Source organism: Coenobita brevimanus, chromosome 39, assembly GCF_032717465.1.
Source record: "Coenobita brevimanus isolate Jiangsu-jjx chromosome 39, ASM3271746v2, whole genome shotgun sequence".
NCBI classification, from domain to species: Eukaryota; Metazoa; Arthropoda; class Malacostraca; order Decapoda; family Coenobitidae; genus Coenobita; species Coenobita brevimanus.
In genome coordinates this window covers 25,774,936-25,799,935 of record NC_136992.1, presented here as the reverse complement: position 1 = coordinate 25,799,935, position 25,000 = coordinate 25,774,936, and the positions used below count along the sequence as shown (strand labels likewise).

Below are 25,000 nucleotides of genomic sequence, written 5' to 3'. Positions count from 1 at the left end.
TGGGTTGACATGTAATCTTGGTGATAGCCTTGTTAGTTTATTCTGGCTCTCTATAAACAATTTTATTCAGCTTAGGAGAAGTATAAGAGCATAGTGGAAGAAAGATTGGGAAGGTATGAGCTAGAGCAGATGGAAGGGGTGGAAGACGTATGTAAGATATTCACGGAAGAGATTAGCGCAGCGTGTGAGGCGGTTTGTGGAGTGAGGAGGAGATGCAAGGGTGTGCAAGGGACAGCATGATGGAATGATGAGGTGAAACTAGCTGTGGAACAAAAGAAGAAGGCATATGGTGAATGGTTGGCGAGTAGAGGTAGGGGAGAAGATGAGAGAGAGAAGAGAGAGGTATATGTGAGCAGGAGAAGGGAGGTTAAGAGACTGGTGAAGGAGAGTAAGAAGAAAGTGGATGAAGAGTTTGGGAGGAATCTGAGTGTGAAATGGAGGGAGAGCAAGAAATTGTTTTGGAAGGAGATAAAGAAAGTAAGGCAGTGTGAAAGGGGAAATAGTAGGGGAGTGAAGGATAGGAATAATAGATTGTTGGTGGAGAAGAGAGAGAAATTGAGGAGATGGAAGGAGCACTTTGAGGATTTGTTGAATGTAGAGAGTGAGAGCAGTGTGAGTATAAGTGGTTGGGGAATGGCTGGGAGAAGAAGAGATGAGAGGAGGGAGGAAGAGATCAGTAGGTCGGAAGTAGTGGAAGCGATGAAGAAGATTAAGCTGGGAAAGGCCCCAGGAATTGATGGAGTGTGTGGTGAAATGCTTAGGTATGGGGGTGAGATTGTTGTGGAGTGGATATGGAAGTTGTGTAGATTGGCTTGGGAAGAGGGAAGGGTTCCAGAGGACTGGAAATCAGGTATAATTGTTCCTCTGTACAAAGGAAAAGGGGAGAGAGAAGTATGTGGTAACCATAGGGGTATTTGCCTTCTTAGTGTGACTGGTAAAATATATGGTAGAATACTCATTGATAGGGTTAGGCATATGACAGAGGAGCTAGTTGGAGAAGAACAAAGGGGATTTAGGAAGGGAAAAGGGTGTGTAGACCAGATATTTGTTCTAAGATGTTTAGTGGAGAAGTATCTAGAGAAGGGAAGGAAAGTGTATGCTGCCTTCATGGACTTGGAGAAAGCTTATGACAGAATAGATAGGCAAGGTATGTGGAAGGTATTAAGAATATATGGAGTGGAGGGGAAATTGTTGAGTGCTGTGAAGAGTATGTATGAGGGAGCTAGGGCTACGGTGCGAGTGGATGGTGAGCTGAGTGAGTTCTTTGATCTCAATGTGGGACTGAAACAGGGGTGTGTAATGACTCCATGGCTGTTTAATATATATATGGATGGGGTTGTAAAGGAGGTTCAAGGTAGGGCAGTGGATGTGGGGGTGGCCCTAATGAATGAGGGTGAGATTTGGAAGCTTCCGGTGTTGCTGTTTGCTGATGATACAGTATTGTTGAGTGAAGATGAATGGGAGTTGCAAGGTTTGGTGAATGAATTTGGGACAGTGTGTAGGAGGAGGGAGCTGAAAGTTAATGTAAACAAAAGTAAAGTTATGGTGTTTGAGAGGAATGAAGTCACTGAGTGTGCAGTGAGGTTGGATGGTGAGGATATGGAGAATGTGAGTGCATTCAAGTACTTGGGTAGTGTGATGAGTAAGGATGGAACTTTGGGGGATGAAGTAAATGAAAGGGTACAGCAGGGAAGGAAGGTTGTTGGTACACTGAAAGCAGTGATGAGAAATAGGGAGGTGAGTATGGAAGTTAAGAAGTCACTGCATGATGGTATTGTGATCCCTACCCTGACGTATGGAGGCGAGGCGTGGACCTTGCAGGAAGGGAACAAGTCAAGAGTGAGAGCAGTGGAAATGAGTTACTTGAGAGGAGCATGTGGAGTGACGTGGAGGGACAGGTTGACGAATGAAGAAGTGAAGGAACGTTGTGGGGTAGATGTGGATGTGGTTGAAAAGATTAGGAGAAATACACTGAGGTGGTTTGGACATATGGAGAGGATGGAGAATGAAAGACTGACTAAGAGGGTGTATGTAGGTGAGGTGGAGGGAGGGAGAGGGAGGGGTAGACCGAGGATGAGGTGGAGGGATGGAGTTGAGAGGTATATGAGGGAGGGGGGGGTGAGCTGGGGGGAGGGGAGTCAAATGGTGGGTGACAGAGTGACTTGGAGGCGTTTTGTCTGCGGCCACCCTTTGCGGGATTAGGGCGTCGGGCTATAGATAGATAGAATAGGAGAAAGTTTTCCAAGCTGCATGGGTTAGATATAAACTACGAATTTCCTCACCACAAGAAATCTGTCCTGCACTGAATAAAATCATTGGTATTAAGAATGTTAATAAAAATAGGTCACCGGATTGCTGGAGTTAATACTGACTATTTGATAATACAGTAATAATAAAACAATTTTCTTGTTTCCAGGATGAAGAAGGTGATGAAGAGGAGGAGGAAACAAAGGAGGATACTTCAGAATTGTTGGGCCGAGGCAAGCGCACCACTATTCTTGACTCAAAACTTAGGGTGAGTGTGTTCCTCTTATTTTTTATCCATTCGACATCCTTGAGCAAAGTTTACCAATACTGTACCTCTCTACTGATTGTAGCAATGGATGGTGTTGAAGGAACTGTTTTTATTTGGTAGCTGTGTGAAGCACACAACAAAACAGTAAGAGCAGGAAGGATAGTCTGTCATTTTGGGAAGAGTGAGAACCATGGAAGGAAGGACACAATGTTGACTGAACATTATTGGTTGACATCTCATGACTGTATTTCTGGTAGGCTGGTGATAAGAACATTCCAGTCAGGTCAGTCTTCCATAGGTTCAGTCCCCAAGGTGATTTCAGTTGGTTTGTCAGTCATGTGATGCCATCAGGAAGGTAAGCAGGTCATGTACCTTGAGATGTAGTGGATGAATGCAGCCTAGTCTTTAGCCCCTACTCCTCGAAGGGGGTAAAATGAGACTGGCATTATTTATTGTTATAACTGCTAGAGTAGACCAAAAAAGACCTGGGATGAGGTCATTGAGTGTGACCTCAGGGATAAGGGACTGAATAGGGAAGCTGCCAGAGATCAAGCAGTGTGGATAGTCATCATTAGGTGACCAAGGACAATGCATGCAAGCATGTTGGAGCCTTTGAAAACAAAACAAACGATTATTTATTTATTTATTTATTTTTTAATGCCATTGGTCATATAATTTATGAATGTTCAAGCCTAAGTCATGTACTGTATAAGATTGCTTGGGTACATTTGTCTGTAATCTTATGGTTGCTTAACACCTCATAACCAGAGTGAATAATGAAAATGAAATAATATGTCCAGACATAATGACATGCTGTTATATGTAACTGTTAAATGTTTTTTGTAAGAATTGGTTAAGGTCATTGATTAATGTGACCTTAGGTGCACCCGCGCACCAAAGTTTCTGTAACCCCCTCGGTGGAAGGAAGTGGAAGTCAGGGTTAGAGAGAAGGCAGGCGAACGAACAACCGTGAGTGGTAGTTTGGAACTGAGCTACGAGACGAATCGTGAGAAAACTAGTGACATTGGATTCGAAACATTTCCATGCTATTCACCTGCTATACATTATGCTTTCGTAACATACATAGCATTTATTATAACGCTGACTACTGTGTTATCATGGTATCCCATGAAACTGGTCCAGACACGACCCATCTGTTTTGGATCCTCATCATACAAATAAAGCACCGAGCCAGTTGTGTATAAGCTGCAACTGGTCATTATCACTGCGGTGATAATTTTTGTGAATATGGTATTGCTGGATTGTATATAGTTATAGCATGATTGTGAATTTAATGCTGATTCCCACCGTAGCCGTGCGAATGGTCATAAACGTTGCAATTATATTATGTGGACGAATAAGACACATTGTGATGGGCAGCGGAGAACATTCACAAATAATTTACTATAACCAGATGAATTTAGATGCAAACACAAAATATGAGAGAACGAAGATACAGCTGTGGTATCCTGCTACACCACGTTATCCAGGCCTTAAATGTTGCTTCACCTCATACGTGCGTTATTTTCTTTCAGTCTCTGCCGCTTTTATTACTCTTGCTTCCCGGTATCCTCGTACTGCTAGCCGTCCTATTCCTAAGGGGGTTTCTAGTCGTCCTGTCCTATAACTCCCACTGTATTACATTATTCTTCACATCATCACTCCACACAACGTTGGCACAAGACTGCCAAACCTGTTATAGGCGCTGCCATTACTAACCTCCCTTTTCTCATTGTGTCTAATCTTCCTTACAATCAACTACTGCTACTCCTCCTACTACTCCACTATAAATCTGTATAATATTACATTTGCCTGTTATTATGTCTGTGTATCTGCTAACCACATTGTCCCTGTCCCACCGTCCGCAACTCGTTACTCACCCCGCACCACTACCCCAGTTGCAACCCCCTCTCTTCCTCCCACCTTGGACTCTACTCCTCTCCCACTCCGACAGCACATTACCCCTCACCTCATCCTTGGGCCACCAGGCCTGTTGTTCACCCTTTACCGGTGAATATACGTCGTATGCATTAATAATAAAAAAGGGCATTTGGGAGCTGAGTGCTAATCGCCCGCCAGAATATGCTGTTGGCCAAGTCAAAAATTTAGGCTTTATTTTGATACCATGAAGGTTTTATGTTGATAGCTCGAGGATTTCATCAAATCCAATGGTGCTAAAGGCGGGCGATAAAAACTAGTTGACCTTTGGTAGTTACTTTGGTGACCTTGACCCTGTCCCCGAGTGTCCATTTTCGAACTCGTCCAAGATTTTGACCTTATCTTGATACGCTGAAGGTTTCATGTTGATAGCTCAAGCCCTTCATGAAATATAATTGGATCACACACACACACACACACACACACACACAGATGCAGGCAAAAACATTATCGCTCCTCCTTCTAAAGGCGGGCGATAATGATAATAATAATAATAATAACAACAACGACATAGATGTATTCTGTTCCTAACATTACATATAAAAGCTGCAAACCCAAATGTGTCTACAGTGCTCGTCAGAAGTATTCAGCGTTGTCCGCCGGGCGCGCAATACTTATGGCCCAAAAAGAATCACCCATTTTGGGGGGTAAGAATTGAGCCACAAGTTTGAGCTCCGAGCATGACGTCACGGTAGCCTGAGGCCTTCTGATGCGCTGGTTGGTTCCCGCCTCAGTCGCCCACGGGCTGCCTGAGAGAGAGGAACTCCGCCGAGTGTCCCTCTCAAATTGCGCCATTTTTTACCGAGTGTCCCGCAGTGTTTTGGCCTTCAAAACTTTGTTATGGCACCTACCCGTGAACTATCGAGTGAAATCATATCCCAGATCATTGCTCTAAAGGAGGCAGGCCACCAGACAAAGGAAATTAGTGAATTGGTTGGTGTGGCACGATCGACAGTGCATCGTTGGTGTGCGCGGTTTCGTTAAGAAAACAGTGGTGAAGTTCCCACAAAGAAACCGAGGCCTGGTAGGCCTAGGAAAACTTCCCCAAGGTCTGTTAATGTTTTAAAACGTGCAGTGGAGTTTAATCCTTGTGTGAGTGCAAGGAAAATTAAGGAGAGCAACCCGGAAGTGTTTGGTGAGGTGTCTGTGAGAACAGTGTCTCGTAGGGTGCATGAGCTTGGTTACACAAGTCACAGGCCTGTAAAAAAGCCTCTTCTCTCTAGCAGCCAGAGAATTCGTAGGCTTGCCTTTGCTAATAAATATCGAAATTGGGGTGAGGAGCAATGGTTGTCAGTGTTGTGGTCTGATGAGGGAACGTTTAGTGTTACCTGTAACAGAGGAGCATGCAAAGGTAGTGACCCACTTGACCCACGGTATGTAGAAAGCACAGTTAAACATCCTGATTCACTCATGGTATGGGGTTGTTTTTCAGGGAAGGGTTTGGGGAAGCTTGTTGTACTTCCCAAGAACCTCAGAGTGAATCAGGATGTTTACCTGGAGCTTCTGTGTGATCATTTACCAGACTCCTTCGAGCTAACAGGTGCACGAGTGTTTCAGCAGGACGGTGCACCTGCTCACAAGGCCAAATCGGTCACCAATTGGCTTCGTGACTGCGAGGTATCATTCATGACAGACTGGCCAGGAAATAGCCCAGACCTCAACCCGATTGAAAACCTCTGGTACCTCGTAAAGAAGAGTCTCCAAGGGAAGGACGTGAGCTCTTTGCCTAAGCTGGAAGCCGCCATTCGTGACTCCTGGGACAAAATACCCCTCCAGCACCTCAGGAGCCTAGCCCTTTCACTTCCAAGACGTCTCAGGTCCGTGAAGAAACGTAAAGGCTACCCTACGAAGCACTAAAGGTAAATAAAATGCATTATTTATATGTTTTTTCAATGTTGAAAGGTTTGTTTCTCAGGAGGGACGCAGGGCGCCCCATACTTCTGACGAGCACTGTATACTGTATTACGGAGCTCTGATACATTAACCACAGAACCGATCACAGACCGTTCTTATCATTACCACTGGACCTTCCCTATAGCACTTCACCATGGTAATACAGCCCACTGTAGTCTTTTGTGGGATCACTTTAGCTGTTTGGGAAAAATAACATAGTGCATGACATGCTAACAACCCACTATAATACACATGTGACGTTTCACTGACATCCATCAAATAGCCTAGGAGAAGTTAGCGGACAAACAAACAAACGACTAGACATAGACAGAGGCCGAATGTCTCGCATCGGTATATGACGACCTGACAAAACTGTTACCATCCTGCTTTGTAGGTGTCATCATAGTTAGAGCAATAATAATAATAATAATAATAATAGTAGTAGTAGTAGTAGTAGTACTAGTAGTAGTAGTAGTAGCACTAGTAGTAGTGGCAGTAGTAGTAATCATATGTTAATATGCATGATACATAGGAGGACAAACACGATAATCTCCCTGATAAAACACGTGAACACATCTTTGACATATGGAACCAAAAAGTGCCATAATATGCTGTAATGGCAGGGTTATAGTAATACTTAATGTTTGACAGCAACCTAACCTACTGTCATGGCAAACAGATTCGGCATGGTATCGACACATGCTTTTTCAGTGTTTGTCCTCTGTATCTTTCCTAATTACGTTATTATTATTATTATTATTATTATTATTATTATTATTATTATTATTCCTCTAACTTTGATGACACCTACAAAGCTGGATGGTAACAGTTTTGTCAGGTCGTCATATACCGATGCGAGACATTCGGCCTCTGTCTATGTCTAGTCGTTTGTTTGTTTGTCCGCTAACTTCTCCTTGGCTATTTGATGGATGTCAGTGAAACGTCACATGTGTATTATAGTGGGTTGTTAGCATGTCATGCACTATGTTATTTTTCCCAAACAGCTGTAGTGATCCCACAAAAGACTACAGTGGGTTGTATTACCATGGTGAAGTGCTATAGGGAAGGTCCAGTGGTAATGATAAGAACGGTCTGTGATCGGTTCTGTGGTTAATGTATCAGAGCTCCGTAATACAGTATAGGCACATTTGGGTTTGCAGCTTTTATATGTAATGTTAGGAACAGAATACATCTATGTCGTTGTTGTTATTATTATTATTATTATTATTATTATTATTAATATTATCGCCCGCCTTTAGAAGGAGGAGCGATAATGTTTTTGCCTGCATCTGTGTGTGTGTGTGTGTGTGTGTGTGTGTGTGTGTGTGTGTGTGATCCAATTATATCTCATGAAGGGCTTGAGCTATCAACATGAAACCTTCAGCGTATCAAGATAAGGTCAAAATCTTGGACGAGTTCGAAAATGGACACTCGGGGACAGGGTCAAGGTCACCAAAGTAACTACCAAAGGTCAACTAGTTTTTATTGCCCGCCTTTAGCACCATTGGATTTGATGAAATCCTCGAGCTATCAACATAAAACCTTCATGGTATCAAAATAAAGCCTAAATTTTTGACTTGGCCAACAGCATATTCTGGCGGGCGATTAGCACTCAGCTCCCAAATGCCTTTTTTTATTATTAATGCATACAACGTATATTCACCGGTAAAGGGTGAACAACAGGCCTGGTGGCCCAAGGATGAGGTGAGGGGTAATGTGCTGTCGGAGTGGGGGAGGAGTAGAGTCCAAGGTGGGAGGAAGAGAGGGGGTTGCAACTGGGGTGGTGGTGCGGGGTGAGTAACGAGTTGCGGACGGTGGGACAGGGACAATGTGGTTAGCAGATACACAGACATAATAACAGGCAAATGTAATATTATACAGATTTATAGTGGAGTAGTAGGAGGGGTAGCAGTAGTTGATTGTGAGGAAGATTAGACACAATGGGAAAAGGGAGGTTAGTAATGGCAGCGCCTATAACAGGTTTGGCAGTCTTGTGCCAACCTTGTGTGGAGTGATGATGTGAAGAATAATGTAATACAGTGGGAGTTATAGGACAGGACGACTAGAAACCCCCTTAGGAATAGGACGGCTAGCAGTACGAGGATACCGGGAAGCAAGAGTAATAAAAGCGGCAGAGACTGAAAGAAAATAACGCACGTATGAGGTGAAGCAACATTTAAGGCCTGGATAACATGGTGTAGCGGGATACCACAGCTGTATCTTTGTTCTCTCATATTTTGTGTTTGCATCTAAATTCATCTGGTTATAGTAAATTATTTGTGAATGTTCTCCGCTGCCCATCACAATGTGTCTTATTCGTCCACATAATATAATTACAACGTTTATAACCATTCGCACGGCTACGGTGGGAATCAGTATTAAATTCACAATCATGCTATATTATAAATATATACAATCCAGCAATACCATATTCACAAAAATTATCACCGCAGTGATAATGACCAGTTGCAGCTTATACACAACTGGCTCGGTGCTTTATTTGTATGATGAGGATCCGAAACAGATGGGTCGTGTCTGGACCAGTTTCACGGGATACCATGATAACACAGTAGTCAGTGTTATAATATATGCTATGTATGTTACGAAAGCATAATGTATAGCAGGTGAATAGCATGGAAATGTTTCGAATCCAATGTCATTAGTTTTCTCACGATTCGCCTCGTAGCTCAATTCCAAACTACCACTCACGGTTGTTCGTTCGCCTGCCTTCTCTCTAACCCTGACTTCCACTTCCTTCCACCGAGGGGGGTACAGAAACTTTGGTGCGCGGGTGTACATTTTTGCATCATTGTACAAATCAAGACAAAAGAAGGTTTATACAGTAGTCCATCATGATGTTGAGTAACCTTGATCTTTCTGGCTGGGCAGACCCACAGACTGTGGGTGTGGAAGGTGAGAAATGTGAACGTTGTGATTAGGGTTGCGAGAGCCAAACCAAGAAAGGCCTGGGATGAGGTTGTATAGTGTGACCTCAGGTACAAGGGACTCAATAGGGAGGCTACAAGAGATCGAACAGTGTGGAGTGCCACCATTAGTGGCCAAGGCCGACGCATGCAAACATATGGGAGCCTTTGTAAACGACACAGCTACAGGGAATGAGTGGATGGTGATTGCCACCACCTACCACCAGTTCATGGTAATGTGAATAAAGCTGCAGTTTAGGGTGTGATGTGAATAAAACCTGCCTGTATTATAAGTTAGGGATGTTTTCCAAAATATTTCACAATTTTTTTCCTTACAGTTGACATTGTAAATTTGGGGTAACTAACAAATCAGTTTCGTGAGTAGCAGTGGATCTCTAATAGGCAATTTCTCTCTTCCTTTGGCTTTTATAGCAAAGAACAACTTTCACATAACTTGTATTAAGTGGATCTCCTAAATCACGGCTTTATGGGACTGAGCACATGCCGTGATTTGAGGAATCCATAAGTTAGAAATAACTAATTTTATAGGGAAAATTACTGACGGGTCTATCATCTCGGAAAAGTTGCCCCCCTTACCCCCAACCTACATCAAACTGGTCACCGACGAACACTAACAACCTGGAAAAGAAATTAACAATGCATTTTTAATGGGAGTAAATGATATTGTAAGATTCTTACCTGACTCTGACTGACAACATTGCTTGAATCGACGGGGTTCCAAGGCTTGAGGAGGACTCCATCCTCTCAGCACGAGGTGAGTGTGCTGCAGCCTCTGTGCCATTTCCTCCTCATCAGCTCCCCTCAGGAACCCCTCAAAGTCCAGTGTGGAGGCAACAGAAGTGATGTCATCGCCCTCAGGTGCCTCCATGTCATTGTGAGAGTCATTGATCCATTGAGATTAATTCTTTACCAAATGGACAAATCCTTCCCAAGTTTTCTGTTGAAATGAGTCTTTCACAGGTTACATGTTGTTATACTTGGATTACCACAAATACTGGGCATTTTTAAAAGCTTATCTCTGAAAGCTATAAATGAGAACTTAGAATGTGTGATACACTGACGCGTCCAGTTGAGTGGTGGTCGATAAACAATGTGGCCAGTTGGAGAGAGTGTCAGCAAACACTGCCGCAGGCAACCTGTGTGCTTCCTTATCCCCTAAGCGCCAGGTGACGGTTGTATCTGACGCAAAATTGGTGGATGGGGGGCGCCAGGTGACAGCTATAGCTGCAGGTGTTTTTGCACCACAGTTTGAAGTGGCTGCCATTTGATCTTGTCACCAAAGGGTGGGGATGACCTCCCAGCACCCGAGGCAAGCAGACTTCAGTCGTCTCTGTGGCTCTGCCAGGTGTAGGACAATGTTTTCTTGTCTCTCATCTGATTCTGTTCCTGCCTTATGTGGACCCTTGCATCATCTGCCCCTGTCAAGCCTCTTTCCAAGAATACAAGAAAAGAGCTTCTTGATAGTGCCATAAGGCATGCTTTGAATGCAACAATGTCTAGTTTTTCTGTTAGTGGAGTAAGTTATCACACTGAGAGCAAAGCCATAATTGGCACTGCAGGTGGACACACGAACACGTCCTGCTCTTACGCTGTTCTCGTGGTGAAAATTAGTTCTTTCCTCATGTCATTACTCATCAGCGTAACAACCTAGAGACCTGAGGATACTTACATTTGCAAAAGGAAGAGTTGGTGAGTAAAATGGTGGTTAATTCATTTCCCTAAGTGCTGTGCTTTACGAGATACAGTATTAAGGTTTGAAAACAAGCAATTTTCAGCGGTTTCCGAGAAATTACCTGTAGTGAGGTGATGACTGCGTTAAATATTGCCCGGCCGGGCTTGTGGTGGATAAATATCCCAAAATAGGTATATATATATATTTTTTTCCATTCACTTCTTGCAGTCACAACTCAACAGTTAACTATCTGCGTTGCATTTGTACTCAGATTACTTAAGTTGAGATCATGAGTTTCATATACAATGATATATCTGGAATCTCTGCGCCTGTTTGGTAAAGAATTACCTTGTTGAGTCCGTAATTGTGGACAACTTTGGCTTTCATGTCATTTCCGTCAATCCTCCTTATTACATCTAACTTTTGGGTGTAAGTAATGTTGGTTTCTTCTTCCCCATCCTCAAAGAAGTGGTAGGCATAGGAGGGTTATGATCAGCCATCATAACACTGGGCAGGCGGAGGAAGCACAGGGAGAAAAAACCCTCTTGTAAACCACACTGGAACCACACACTAACAATGGAGAAGAGACAATGCACTGAGCCGGGACGTCAAGCGTGTGCGTCCTTCATCCTTGGAGTGGTAGGGAAGCGCTATGATTGGCTTATGGTGAGTGCTATGCTTGAATATGATTGGTTTAGTAAATGCCATGCTTGACTACAATTGGTTTATGCCCAGCTAGACATGCGGGCTTGAGGTAATGGCGGTGCGTATTACACAAGGCATTGGAAAAGCATCATTTTTTAGGCTGCATTTGCAAAGTTTGTGTAATATCCATGAGTTACTGATATTACAAACTGTTGCATGATGTTGCTGTGTATTATGAATCTGCTAGTTAGGATCACACACTTTAGGAGATTCCACAGTAGGAGTTTCTTGTGTGTGATATTGAAAGTTTTAAGAGTAATACTCTTGAGATGAATCGACCACATGGACAGGACGGGCTCCTACGCTCCTCATGGGACAATGTAGGATTGGATGATGGATGGATGGACAGGATGGAGAATGAGAAACAAACTAGATGAGTGCATATGAGTGAGATTGAGGGGGAGAGGAAGGGGGCAACTAAGGATGAGGTGGGAGATTGAGTGGAGAGATGTTTGAGGGAAGGGTGTGTTACTTGTAGGGAAGGCAGTCAGATGGCAGAGGACAGGGTGAAATGGAGGCAGTTTGTTTGTGGCCATCCCTTGCAGGATTAAGGCATCTGTCTTTATATAAACAGAAATTTATATGAAGGTCAAGCACACATTTATGCTTAGAATGCAGGTCATTGAATTGTTATATTTAGGAATGATTTTCAGATGGTGGCAGCTCCCCCTGTTTTTGATCTTGAATCATATCCTTTGTCTGTCCCCAGCCCAGAGGGCTCCATACAGGACCTTACATGACCTCGTCTTTGGTCTACTTTTGACTATTCTTCCCTGTACGTTCATTTGTGTGGTCCTCATCAGCCAGTCCCATTTCTCCCTCCTTTCAGTATGTCCAAAGCTTGTCATATTGATTTATATAACTTCAAAGTTTGTTACTTTTTTTTTAACAAATGTATTGAGCAGCAAAGATGTAAATCTTTTAAATGTATATGGCAGAAATGTGATACATAAAAAATCCTTACTGAAATAGTTTTATTTGAAAAGAACAGATAGTGTAGAAGGCATATGAGTTGTTTACGGCATTTATCAATCTCGGAAAAGCAAGGTAAACAGAGAAGGATTATGGAAAGTTTTCCATTTGTATGGTGTAGATGGTAAGCTAATGAGTGCCATTAAGAGCTTCTAGGGTGGTAGTGAACCAAACATAAAGGTAGGTGGCAGGGTTGGCATGATTTAAATCAAGTGACTTAAAACAGTAATTTAAGATGCTTTAAATCAGCAATTTTTGTCACATTAAACATGTCATAAATGTCAAAAAGGCATAATTTCACAAGCAGTTTTATTTATTTACTCAATTATTTGGCAAAAAAAAAAAAAAAATACAGTACTGTATATTTATTATTTCTTTCTTTCTTTTTAAAATCTTCAGGAATATCAGTAGATAATTTTATAAGTGACAGCAGAAAGAAATGTGAAGGTGTGAATAATGTAGGTGGTAGATAATTAGCCCATGGGGATGAAGTAAAGACCAGATGGAAGGAATTTTTTGAAAGCCTGATGAATGGGAGTAGAGAGGGCAGAGCCATTGTAAACTTGATAGGTTTGGGGGATTTGCAGAAAAGGAATGCAGTGCCAGGAAACGTGACCCTCTCACAGGTGAAGAGCGCTGTGGAGCAGCTGAAAAATGGGAAAGCAGCTGGGGTTGATGAGGTTTAGGCAGAGATTATTAAACGTAGTGGAGAGGGCGGAACGAAGTGCTTGTTGGAGATATGTAAGAAGACGTAGATGAGTGAAACTGTACCATTAGAGTGGAAAAAGGCTGTGATTGTACCCCTGTAAAAAAATGAAGGTGAGAGAAATGAGTGCAAGAATTATCGTTGCATAAGTTTATTGAGCTTGGTAGGGAAGGCATATGGAAGAATTATTATGAAGTAAGAATTATTATAGAGAAAGTGGTGGGTGGGGACACTCATCATCCACCCACTTACTGTAGTGGTACTCTGGTTTTAGGGTAGCTCTACATGGAGTGGCAAGCCAAACGATTTCCCGTAAACCTATCTATCTATCTATTGCCAGACACCTCAATCCCATTGGGGGTGGTCACAAACAAATCGCCTCCACGTCGCCGTCCCCCGCCATTTGACTGCCCTGCTCCCAACTCACACCCCCCTCTCTCATATACCTCTTCACCCCATCCCTCCATCTCATCCTTGGCTTCCCCCTCCCTCTTCCCCCCTCCACCTCACTCACATACACTCTCTTCGTCAGTCTTTCACTTTCCATCCTCTCCACATGGCCAAACCACCTCAGTGTATTCCTCCTAACGCTTCCTATCACATCCACATCCACACCACAACGCTCCTTTATATCCTCATTTGTCAGCTTGTCTCTCCACATGACTCCACAGGCTCCTCTTAAATAACTCATTTCCACTGCTCTCACTCGTGATTTATCGATCGATGATGTGATTGGGATAGCCTTTTTAGCGGCTCCCCTTTATGTCATTTTTGTTACTGTTCTGGTTACTGAGTTCCATTATTTTCTTTTCTCATATTTTCCAACATTTACATAGAAGTTCCTTTGTATTTTCAACGTGTTTTTCCTTGAAGAGCCTGAATATAAGCACTTGATTTATCAGTCACAATTTTCATCAGTGCATGAAATATTTACTCTCCAAGACTTTCATTATTATTAATATTTATTTGAAATCATTATTATGTACTCCATGATAGGTTAGATGACAATTCAGTGGTCAAACACATTATATTCTTTGTTGAGTCGCCTAGTTGTCTACACAGTTTTGTACCTCGTCTGATGGGTGAGAATCCATATCCCAAATGACAGTGTTCACTCCACCTATGAGTAAAGCATATTATTCTAGGTCTAAAAACAGTTTATAAATCAACCTAAACACAAAATTTGTTTAAAATATAATCAAAATTGGTAAAAAATAAAAAAAATAAAAACCCATCGCAAAACCAGGGGCAGGCCTAAGATAGGTGAGGTAGGGTGGCATTTCTACCCCCATCACTGTTCTGGGGTATTGCGTCTAGGGGTATCATAAATCGGGGTTTGCCTGTACTTGTTCCCTTACTTTTTCATTTATGTGGTCAGCCAGTGATAGTCTGTTATTGATAATCACTCCTAAATCCTTCTCTTTTTCTGATGTGTGTAGGGTTGACCTTGATAACTTATAATCCCCGTCTGGTCTTTTTTCACTTTTACCAAATTTTATTAATTTTTTTATTTATATTTTTTTTGTGTGTGTCCAACTCTGAACACAGGCTTTAGGGCCTATTTCTAGGGGGCAGTGACCTATCCCAAGCCTCATTAGTCCTCACACACCTCCACATGTCACCACTTCAGTGCTAACACTCACCATCCATATTGAATACATGCTAGGGCTGTCTCACGCAGGACTGGTGTATTGGTATTAGCGGGGATATTTTTACGACATGTCGGCAGATAATCTGGTAGATCAGGAAAGTCTGCTTTTAGGAAATTCAAATCCCTAACTGTTCCCTGCCCCAGGGAATTTCATTTGCCACCTATTGCTCCATTCATGAAGCTTATTTAATTCCTCTTGTAGCTCTGTGCAAGAGTCTGTGTTTGTAATTTTCCATTGTATTTTTGCATCATCAGCAAACATATTTGTGTAGCTTCCATTTCCAGTGTTGCTGTCTATGTCATTTATATATACTAAAAACATACAGTAGTTGGTGCCAGCACTGAACCCTGTGGAACTTCACTTGTCACTTCTCTCCATACCGAGCCCTGTGAAACTTCACTTGTCACTTCTCTCCATGATGAGTAATTTCCCCTTAGCACTGTTCTCATTTCCCTTTAACTGAGAAAATCTTACATTCAATTGTACAGATGACCTTGGATTCCTCCGTGATGGTACAGTTTCCAGAAAAGTCTTTTTTGTGGTACTCTGTCAAATGCCTTCTTGAAATCCAAATATATGCTGCCTACCCAGCCATCTCTTTTCTGCAGTATTTCTGCAACTCTCTCATAGTAGCTTAACCCCTAAACCGCGGGGTTGTTTTTGCTTGACTTGCGTGTCTCACGGGCATATTCGCGTTCCGACAGACTCTCTAAAAATATTTGCAAAAAATCAGTTATTAGTCCTAGAATATGTTGCCTTCATGGACTTGGAGAAAGCTTATGACAGAATAGATAGGCAAGGTATGTGGAAGGTATTAAGAATATATGGAGCGGAGGGGAAATTGTTGAGTGCTGTGAAGCGTATGTACGAGGGAGCTAGGGCTACGGTGCGAGTGGATGGTGAGCTGAGTGAGTTCTTTGATCTCAATGTGGGACTGAAACAGGGTTGTGTGATGTCTCCATGGCTGTTTAATATATACATGGATGGGGTTGTAAAGGAGGTGCAGGGTAGGGCAGTGGATGTGGGGCTGGCTCTAATGAATGAGGGTGAGATTTGGAAGATTCCGGTGTTGCTGTTTGCTGATGATACAGTATTGTTGAGTGAAGATGAATGCAAGGTTTGGTGAATGAAATTGGGACGGTGTGTAGGAGGAGGAATCTGAAAGTTAATGTAAACAAAAGTAAAGTTATGGTGTTTGAGAGGAATGAAGTCACAGAGTGTGCAGTGAGGTTGGATGGTGAGGATATGGAGAATGTGAGTGCATTCTAGTACTAGGGTAGTGTGATGAGTAAGGATGGAACTTTGGGGGATGAAGTGCGTGAAAGGGTACAGCAGGGAAGGAAGGTTGTTGGTACACTGAAAGCAGTGATGAGAAATAGGGAGGTGAGTATGGAAGTTAAGAAGTCACAGCATGATAGTATTGTGATCCCTACCCTGACGTATGGAAGTGAGGCGTGGACCTTGCAAGAAGGGAATAAGTCAAGAGTGAGAGCAGTGGAAATGAGTTACTTGAGAGGAGCATGTGGAGTGACGTTGAGGGACAGGTTGACGAATGAAGAAGTGAAGGAACATTGTGGGGTGGATGTGAATGTGGTTGAGAAGATTAGGAGAAATACACTGAAGTGGTTTGGACATGTGGAGAGAATGGAGAATGAAAGTCTGACTAAGAGGGTGTATGTAGGTGAGGTGGAGGGAGGGAGAGGGAAGGGTAGACTGAGAGTGAGGTGGAGGGATGAAGTAGAGAGGTATATGAGGGAGGGGGGGGTGAGTTGGGGAGAGGGTAGTCAAATGGTGGGTGACAGAGTGACTTGGAGGCGTTTTGTCTGCAGCCACCCTTTGCGGGATTAGGGCGTTGGGCTATAGATAGATAATTCTGGGGGCTGAAGTGGTGAAAAATGGATGTGTGATCCATTCAGTTGGGCAAATGTTGGTTGCTGTCTGTCATTTTATCAGCTTTTCTGGGGGTCTCAACCCTACGTATCCCCATCCTGGTATTGAATATCAAGCAGTTGATTTGTTAATATAAGGATGAAGCACATTGTAGATGATGATTAAAGAAAACAAAAAGTATACCAGTGTATGGTTGACAGGTTTTGTGGTGGAGGAGAATGCATTCTAACTCTTCGTGGTTCAAATCCAAAGGAGGTCAGAGATTTTTCTGTCATCTATACGTTGCTAGGGACATAGACTGGTTTGTCATCTCTTCAGTGATCTGAACAATGGTAGCCGGGGCTCAGTCTTTCCAAGAAACCCAAATGGCTAATAAACAGTCGACTGTTAATTTTTTTCTTATACTTTTGACTGTTGCTACAGAAACTAAAACTAACTTGGGTGACAAGCAAAATTATTTACTGTACAGTACTTATTTTCTTATGCATGAAAAGTCTGTCTGGTTTCTATACTGTAGGTGATAGATAATTAAAACTTGGCATTTTGCTGCAATGTTATATGGTAACACAAGAAGTCAAGAATAATCTCTTACTTGCATTTGTTGAGAAAGACAAAAATATGAGTGCTTAGTGTCAGTGTCTAAGTCAGTTGATGCTTTTTTAGTGGTTTGAGCATAATTTATCAATGGTTAGGATATGTCACGTTTTCTGCTGTTTGCTTGGGGTTCAAAGTGGTTAACACGTCATTTTGCCACAAACAGTCTGAGCAGTCAACAGAAGAGAAGCGCCGTCAGCACCAGAAGGAACTGGCAGTATCAATGAATGAGGCAGCCAAAGAACGCTTGGCGCTTCTCAAAGGGAAGAAGGAGAATCAGAAGGTGCGCAAGTCTACCGTGTCTTACAGATCTGCCAACCTTCTACCAAGGGAACCAGAAATTTCAGACCTGAAGATCTTTGTTGGTGAGTTTTAATTCGTCTCATCTGACGGTGCATTTTGCGAGAGTCAGTCGTATATTCTCCTAATAAGCATTATTATTTCATTTCTTTTTCATAAGATATAATATTTGTTTGTCCTCATTATCAACAGTCATATATATATATATATATATATATATATATATACTATCTATCTATCTATAGCCCAACGCCCTAATCCTGCAAAGGGTGGCCCCAGACAAAACGCCTCCAAGTCGCTCTGTCACCCACCATTTGACTACCCTCCCCCCAACTCACTCCCACCTCCCTCATATACCTCTCAACTCCATCCCTTCACCTCATCCTCGGTCATCCCTTACCTCTCCCTCCCTGCACCTCACCTACATACACCCTCTTAGTCAGTCTTTCATTCTCCATTCTCTCCACATGTCCAAACCACCTCTGTGTATTTCTCCTAATCTTCTCAGCTACATCCACCCCACAATGTTCTTTCACTTCTTCATTCGTCAACCTGTCCCTCCATGGTACTCCACATGCTTCTCTCAAGTAGCTCATTTCCACTGCTCTCACTCTTGACTTTTCCCCTCTTACAAGGTCCACACCTCACTTCCATACGTCAGGGTAGGGATCACAATACTATCATGCAGTGACTTCTTAACTTCCATACTCACCTCCCTATTTCTCATCACTACTTTCAGTGAACCAACAACCTTCCTTCCCTGCTGTACCCTTTCACGCACTTCATCCCCCAAAGTTCCATCCTTACTCATCACACTACCCAAGTACTAGAATGCACTCACATTCTCCATATCCTTGCCATCCAACCTCACCGTGCATTCTGTGACTTCATTCCTCTCAAACACCATAACTTTACTCTTGTTTACATTAACTTTCAGATTCCTCTTCCTACGCATTGTCCGAAATTCATTCACCAAACCTTGCAACATCCATTCATTTTCACTCAACAATACTGTATCATCAGCAAACAGCAACACCGGAATCTTCCAAATCTCACGCTCATTCATTAGGGCCAGCCCCACATCCACTGCCCTACCTTGCACCTCCTTTACAATGCCATCCATGTATATATTAACTTGTACCATCCCAGGCATTTTTGCAATTTTATACCCACCCAATCCCAGACCAAAAACGGAACAAAATTTTATTGCATAAAACAATTCAAAAGGATACATAAATCAAGGAAGAGTGAAAAAAAGTACTCCTTATAAGAGAAATAATTGCAGGATGGCCATCTGTCGTGTTTTTAGCCCAGATTCCCAAGCTGTGAGTGACGTTTTCCCACCCAACTGGGCGGAATAAGAGAGAACAGGGGGGGAGAATGGAGGATTCCCTGTTCTCAATATCCTTCTTCACTTGCTCATATTCCTCCCCAGAAGTCATCCAGGTCTTCCTTTTCTGAAGAATCACTAAATGAAGGGACAGAAGGGTCCATGTGACAATTTCAACAGCCTCCTCGAACCCAACGAGGCGGAAAAATGGCGTGATTTTTGCAACATTCTGATGCAATGACAGACAGTGGCAAACTGATGTTACTCAGCCATGCAGAACCAAACTCAGTACTACAGCTGCTTTGACACAGTGTTGCCAGTACATTAAGCTACTCTTTAGCAAAAAATTAGCTAGATTGAAATAGTTTGAGACACGCTACAGTGCTCAGATTTTGCTGTCGGCACCATCACATCGCTGGGATTAATCGAGACATTTTGTACTGTCGGCACCATGCCGACGGTGGGATTGTATGGGTTAAACAGCCATGGAGACATCACACAACCCTGTTTCAGTCCCATATTGAGATCAAAGAACTCACTCAGCTCACCATTCACTCGCACCGTAGTCCTAGCTCCTTCGTACATACTCTTCACAGCACTCAACAATTTCCCCTCCACTCCACATATTCATAATACCTTCCACATACCTTGCCTATCTACTCTGTCAAAAGCTTTCTCCAAGTCCATGAAGGCAGCATACACTTTCTTTCCCTTCTCTAGATACTTCTCCACTAAACATCTTAGAACAAATATGTGATCTACTCACCCTTTTCCCTTGTTCTTCTCCAAGTAGCTCCTGTGTCATATGCCTAACCCTATCAGTGAGTATTCTACCATATATTTTTCCAGTCACACTGAGAAGGCAAATAACCCTATGATTACCGCATACTTCTCTCTCCCTTTTTCCTATGTATAAAGGAACAATTATACCTGATTTCCAGTCCTCTGGAACCCTTCCCTCTTCCGAAGCCAATCTACACAACTTCCATATCCACTCCACTAGAATCTCACCCCCACACCTCAGCATTTCACCACACACTCTATCAATTCCTGGGGCCTTTCCCATCTTGATCTTCTTCATTGCTTCCACTATTTCTGCCCTATTGATCTCTTCCTCCCTCCTCTTATCTCTTCTTCTCCCAGCCATTCCCCAACCACTTATACTCACACTGCTCTCAAGCTCTACATTCAACAAATCCTCAAAGTGCTTCTAATAATATTCTAATAAGTATTATTATTTCATGTCTTTTTCATAAGATATAATATTTGTTTGTCCTGATTATAAAGGTATATATATATATATATATATATATATATATATATATATGTATATATATATGTATATGTACTGTATATATATATATATATATATACTGTATATGTATATATATATATATATATATATATATATATATATATATATACTGTATGTATGGGGGATGATAATTGGGTGAGGAAGGTGAGAAGTGTTAATATTGGGGGTGAGGTTATGAGGGGTAGACCGAGAAAGACATGGGACGAGGTCATTAAGTGTGACCTTAGGGTCAAGGGACTGAACAGGGAGGCTGCAATGGATCGTGCAGCTTGGAGAGCCGCCATTAGGTGACCAAGGCCGACACATGCAAGCATGTTGGAGCCTTTAAAAACGAAACGATATATATATATATATATATATATATATATATATATATACACAGGTATATATAAAGCGCTCCGCTCTGGCCGAAGGGTCGGAGGATTGAATCCACCTAAGGGTCATTGGTAGACATCAGGAAGGGCATCCGGTCATAAAATGCTACACGCTCCAGTCCAAAGTCCTCTACCCAGGGGCAATGCCTTAGCCCTTCGGGGATACCTGGCGTAAAACCAAATTATATTTTTTATATATGTGGAGAGGATGGAGGGTGAAAGACTGACGAAGAGAGTGTATGTGAGTGAGGTGGAGGGGGGGAAGAGGGAGGGGGAGGCCTAGGATGAGATGGAGGGATGGGGTGGAGAGGTATATGAGAGAGGGGGATGTGAGTTGGGAGCAGGGCAGTGAAATGGCGGGGGACAGGACGACGTGGAGGCAATTTGTTTGTGGCCACCCAAAATGGGATTGAGGTGTCTGGCAATAGATAGATGGATAGATAGATAATAAGTATTATTATTTCATGTCTTTTTCATAAGATATAATTTTTATTTGTCCTCATTAGCAACAGTCATATACAAGTGTATATATATATAATATATATATATATATATATATATATATATATATATATAATGACTGGCAAACCTGTCAGTCTCTTTAACCCATTGGAGCCCAGTGTCCGGAATATTGGACAGAACTGGGATTTTTCAAGTCTGTATAAAGTAGGGAACCCCCAGGTAGGGACCTTTGAGCTTCGCGACCATGAGCCGATAGGCGGAGGGCGGTACGCTCAGTACCCACCCAGTGCCATGCCCCGCCCAGCACCCCTGGGATCCAATGGGTTAAATATATATATATATATATATATCGTTTCGTTTTTAAAGGCTCCAACATGCTTGCATGTGTCGGCCTTGGTCACCTAATGGCGGCTCTCCACGCTGCACGATCCATTGCAGCCTCCCTGTTCAGTCCCTTAACCCTAAGGTCACACTTAATGACCTCGTCCCATGTCTTTCTCGGTCTACCCCTCACAACCCCACCCCCAATATTAACACTTCTCACCTTCCTCACCCAATTATCATCCCCCATCCTCTCCACATGTCCAAACCACGTCAATCTACCTCTCCTCATCACAACACCAATACACTCCAGTTCCATCCTACCTCTCAACTCTTCCATTGTAAACCCAACCCCTCCAGGCCTTGGACGCAGGGACGCACTGCACATCCACCTAATCATTGTCATTTCAGTACGTCTGAGCCGGCGAATGTCTTCCTCCTTCACTGCCCAGGTCTCACTACCATACAGCATTACACTCCTAACACATGCTGCATACAAAGACCCCTTAGCACGTAGGGAGAGCCCTCTCAATGTCAGGAGAGGCAAGAGCTCCCTGAACTTCTTCCAACCACTTCTCACCCTAGCCACAGAGCTAGCTCCAGCCCCACCTCCAGCACACAACATGTCTCCCAGATAACAAAACTCTTCCACACACTCAAGAGATTCACCAGCAAGTTCAATCCTTTCACGTCTGACGATCTCCACCTGCTCACCCCGGCACACCGTACACATAAAATCAGCATTATCTCGCAGTCTACCTCTGATACCACTACATCTCTTATGCACCCATTTATCACACACACTGCACAAGATGGAATTACTTCCCACGCCCTTGTGGCAAACTGCACATGGCCACTCTCCCTCGTCTTTGACAGTACCGCCACCAACCCTAGATATCATCAATTTTGTTTTATCTGCATTTACCCTTAAACCCTTTTGCCCCATACCATCTCTCCACTTCCTAAACCTTTCCTCCGCCTCCCTTTCATTCTCTGCAATCAACACCAAATCATCAGCATACAACAACTCCCACAGAAGTCCGTTTCTAAAGTCACGTGAAAGGGCTTCAAGTACCATGATAAACAACACGGGACTCAAGACTGACCCCTGATGCACACCAACATTCACGGAAAACTCATCACTCAAATCTCCATTCACTCTCACCTGGGTGTGAGCACCCACATACATGGCCATAACCACCCTAACCAGCCACTCCTCCAAGCCAAGCTTTCTCATTGCCCACTTCACCACCTCTCTAGGGACCCTGTCAAAGGCCTTTTCCAAATCAGCAAAAACAAAATAAAGATCCCTTCTCCTACCAATATATTTTTCCTGAAGCTGTCGAACAATGAATATGGCATCAGTGGTCCCCCTACCTGGCATAAACCCAAACTGCATCTCATCAATATTCACTCTTTCTCTAATCATACCTTCTAAAACTCTCTCCATTACCTTCATTATCTGATCTAAAAGCTTTATACCTCTATAATTTCCTCTTTCCAGGGCATCACCCTTCCCTTTATACACATTTACAATTACACTCTTCAGCCAATCATCTGGGACAACACACTCATAAATAATCCTGTTTATCAGGTCAGTGACTAAACTCACCCCTATATCGCCTGAGGCCTTCAACATTTACGGCATATATATATATATATATATATATATATATATATATATATATATATATATATATATATATACAGTCAAGTCGCATAAGGTGTGGCTAATTGGTTCTGGACCAAGCCTTCACCATAGATAACCATGCCATACAAATAACTAAACCTATGGCAAAATTGGAATTTGGTTCTAGACGTTCGCCCATAGTCCCCCATTTCATCCCACTTTCCCCAATTTTCCCACTTTACACATGGACACAATCAAGCAGTCAGTCAATGCATGTATTACATGTAACAATAGGCACAAAAAACGGGAGGGTGATCAGCCTTGTGTCTACTTGGGCAATACCACGCGCTGCAGATCGAACAAAAAAAAGCTCGGCCAAGTAGGCATAGATCAGCTGACCGACCAAAACATTAAGGATGGCGGAGGCTGCCTGGTCAAGCACTGATTGAACAAGTTTATTTGATGGTGTTTGTATGCTCAAGTGTCAACAAAACTCACATTTAACACATTAAAATATAATTATTCTTATATACATGATGATGACGACGGGAGGCATTATACTTTGTCTTAGCTCAGAGATAGGTGCTTCATCATTAACCTGTTCATAGCGGTTTTACGAACAAACCTGTAAACTAGTCACAGTACCCAAGGAATCTTTAATTTTTCATTTCTTAACACAATGAGTTTGTTGAAGTTTAACCTCATGATAAGAGGGAAAAAAGTCCACAGTTGGAGCACTTGTAGTACGGAGTTGAAGTGGTCGCCATCTTCTTTGTTTACAAACGGGAGCGTGCCGCCAGAGGAATTTGCCCACGCATGTCAAACCTTGCCACACCTGCGCCATAGGTATAATTCCCTTGTACAAAGAAAAAGGGGAAAAAGAAGTGTGTGGTGATCATAGGGGCATTTGTCTTCTTCGTATAATAGGAAAAGTGTATGGTAGGATACTTATTGACAGAGTTAGGGAAAAAACAGAGGAATTAGTTGGAGAAGAACAGGGAGGCTTTAGGAAAGGAAGAGGTTGTGTAGATCAGATATTCATTCTTAGATCTTTAGTGGAAAAGTTTCTAGAGAAGGGAAAGAAGTTGTATGCGGCTTTCATGGATTTGGAGAAAGCACATGACAGGATGGATAGAGAAGGATTGTGGAAAGTATTAAGAATATATGGAGTAGATGGGAAGTTGTTGAATGCTGTGAAGAGTATGTATGATGGTGCTAAGGCTGAAGTGCATGTAGATGGTGAAGTGAGTGAATTTTTCTTTTTGAAGGTTGGGTTGAAACAGGGATGTGTCATGTCTTCATGGTTGTTCAATCTGTACATGGATGGGGTAATAAAAGAGGTACAAGGTAGGGTAGTGGATGTTGGAGTGGCCCGGATGAGAAAGGGTAGTGTTTGGAAACTTCCTGTACTGTTGTTTGCAGATGATACTGTGTTGTTGAGTGAAGACGAAGGGGAGCTGCAAGGCTTTGTGGATGAGTTTGGGAGAGTGTGTAAGAAATGGAATCTAAAGGTGAATGTAGGGAAGAGTAGAGTGATGATCTTTGAGAGAGGTGAAGTCAGTGAATGTACAGTGAGGTTGGACGGAGAGGAATTGGAAAATGTGAGTACATTTAAGTACTTGGGTAGTGTGATGAGTAAGGATGGAGGTTTAGGGTGAAGTACTTTAAAGGGTACAGCAGGGAAGAAAGGTTGCTGGTTCCTTGAAAGCATTGATAAGAAACAGGGAAGTGAGCATGGAAGTGAAAAAGTTACTACATGACAGTATTGTGATATCAACTCTAACGT

General features: G+C 42.7%; 1 protein-coding gene across 1 annotated transcript in view; it reads left to right on the top strand.

Annotated features, from left to right (window-relative positions):
* Positions 1-25,000, top strand: part of dre4 (SPT16 homolog, facilitates chromatin remodeling subunit dre4) — a 249,825-nt gene that overhangs the window by 121,892 nt on the left and 102,933 nt on the right. The window contains exons 11-12 of the mRNA XM_080270162.1: positions 2,417-2,515; positions 17,649-17,847. Of these exons, the coding sequence (XP_080126288.1) occupies positions 2,417-2,515; positions 17,649-17,847 (298 nt within the window). The remainder of the gene's footprint in view (positions 1-2,416; positions 2,516-17,648; positions 17,848-25,000) is intronic.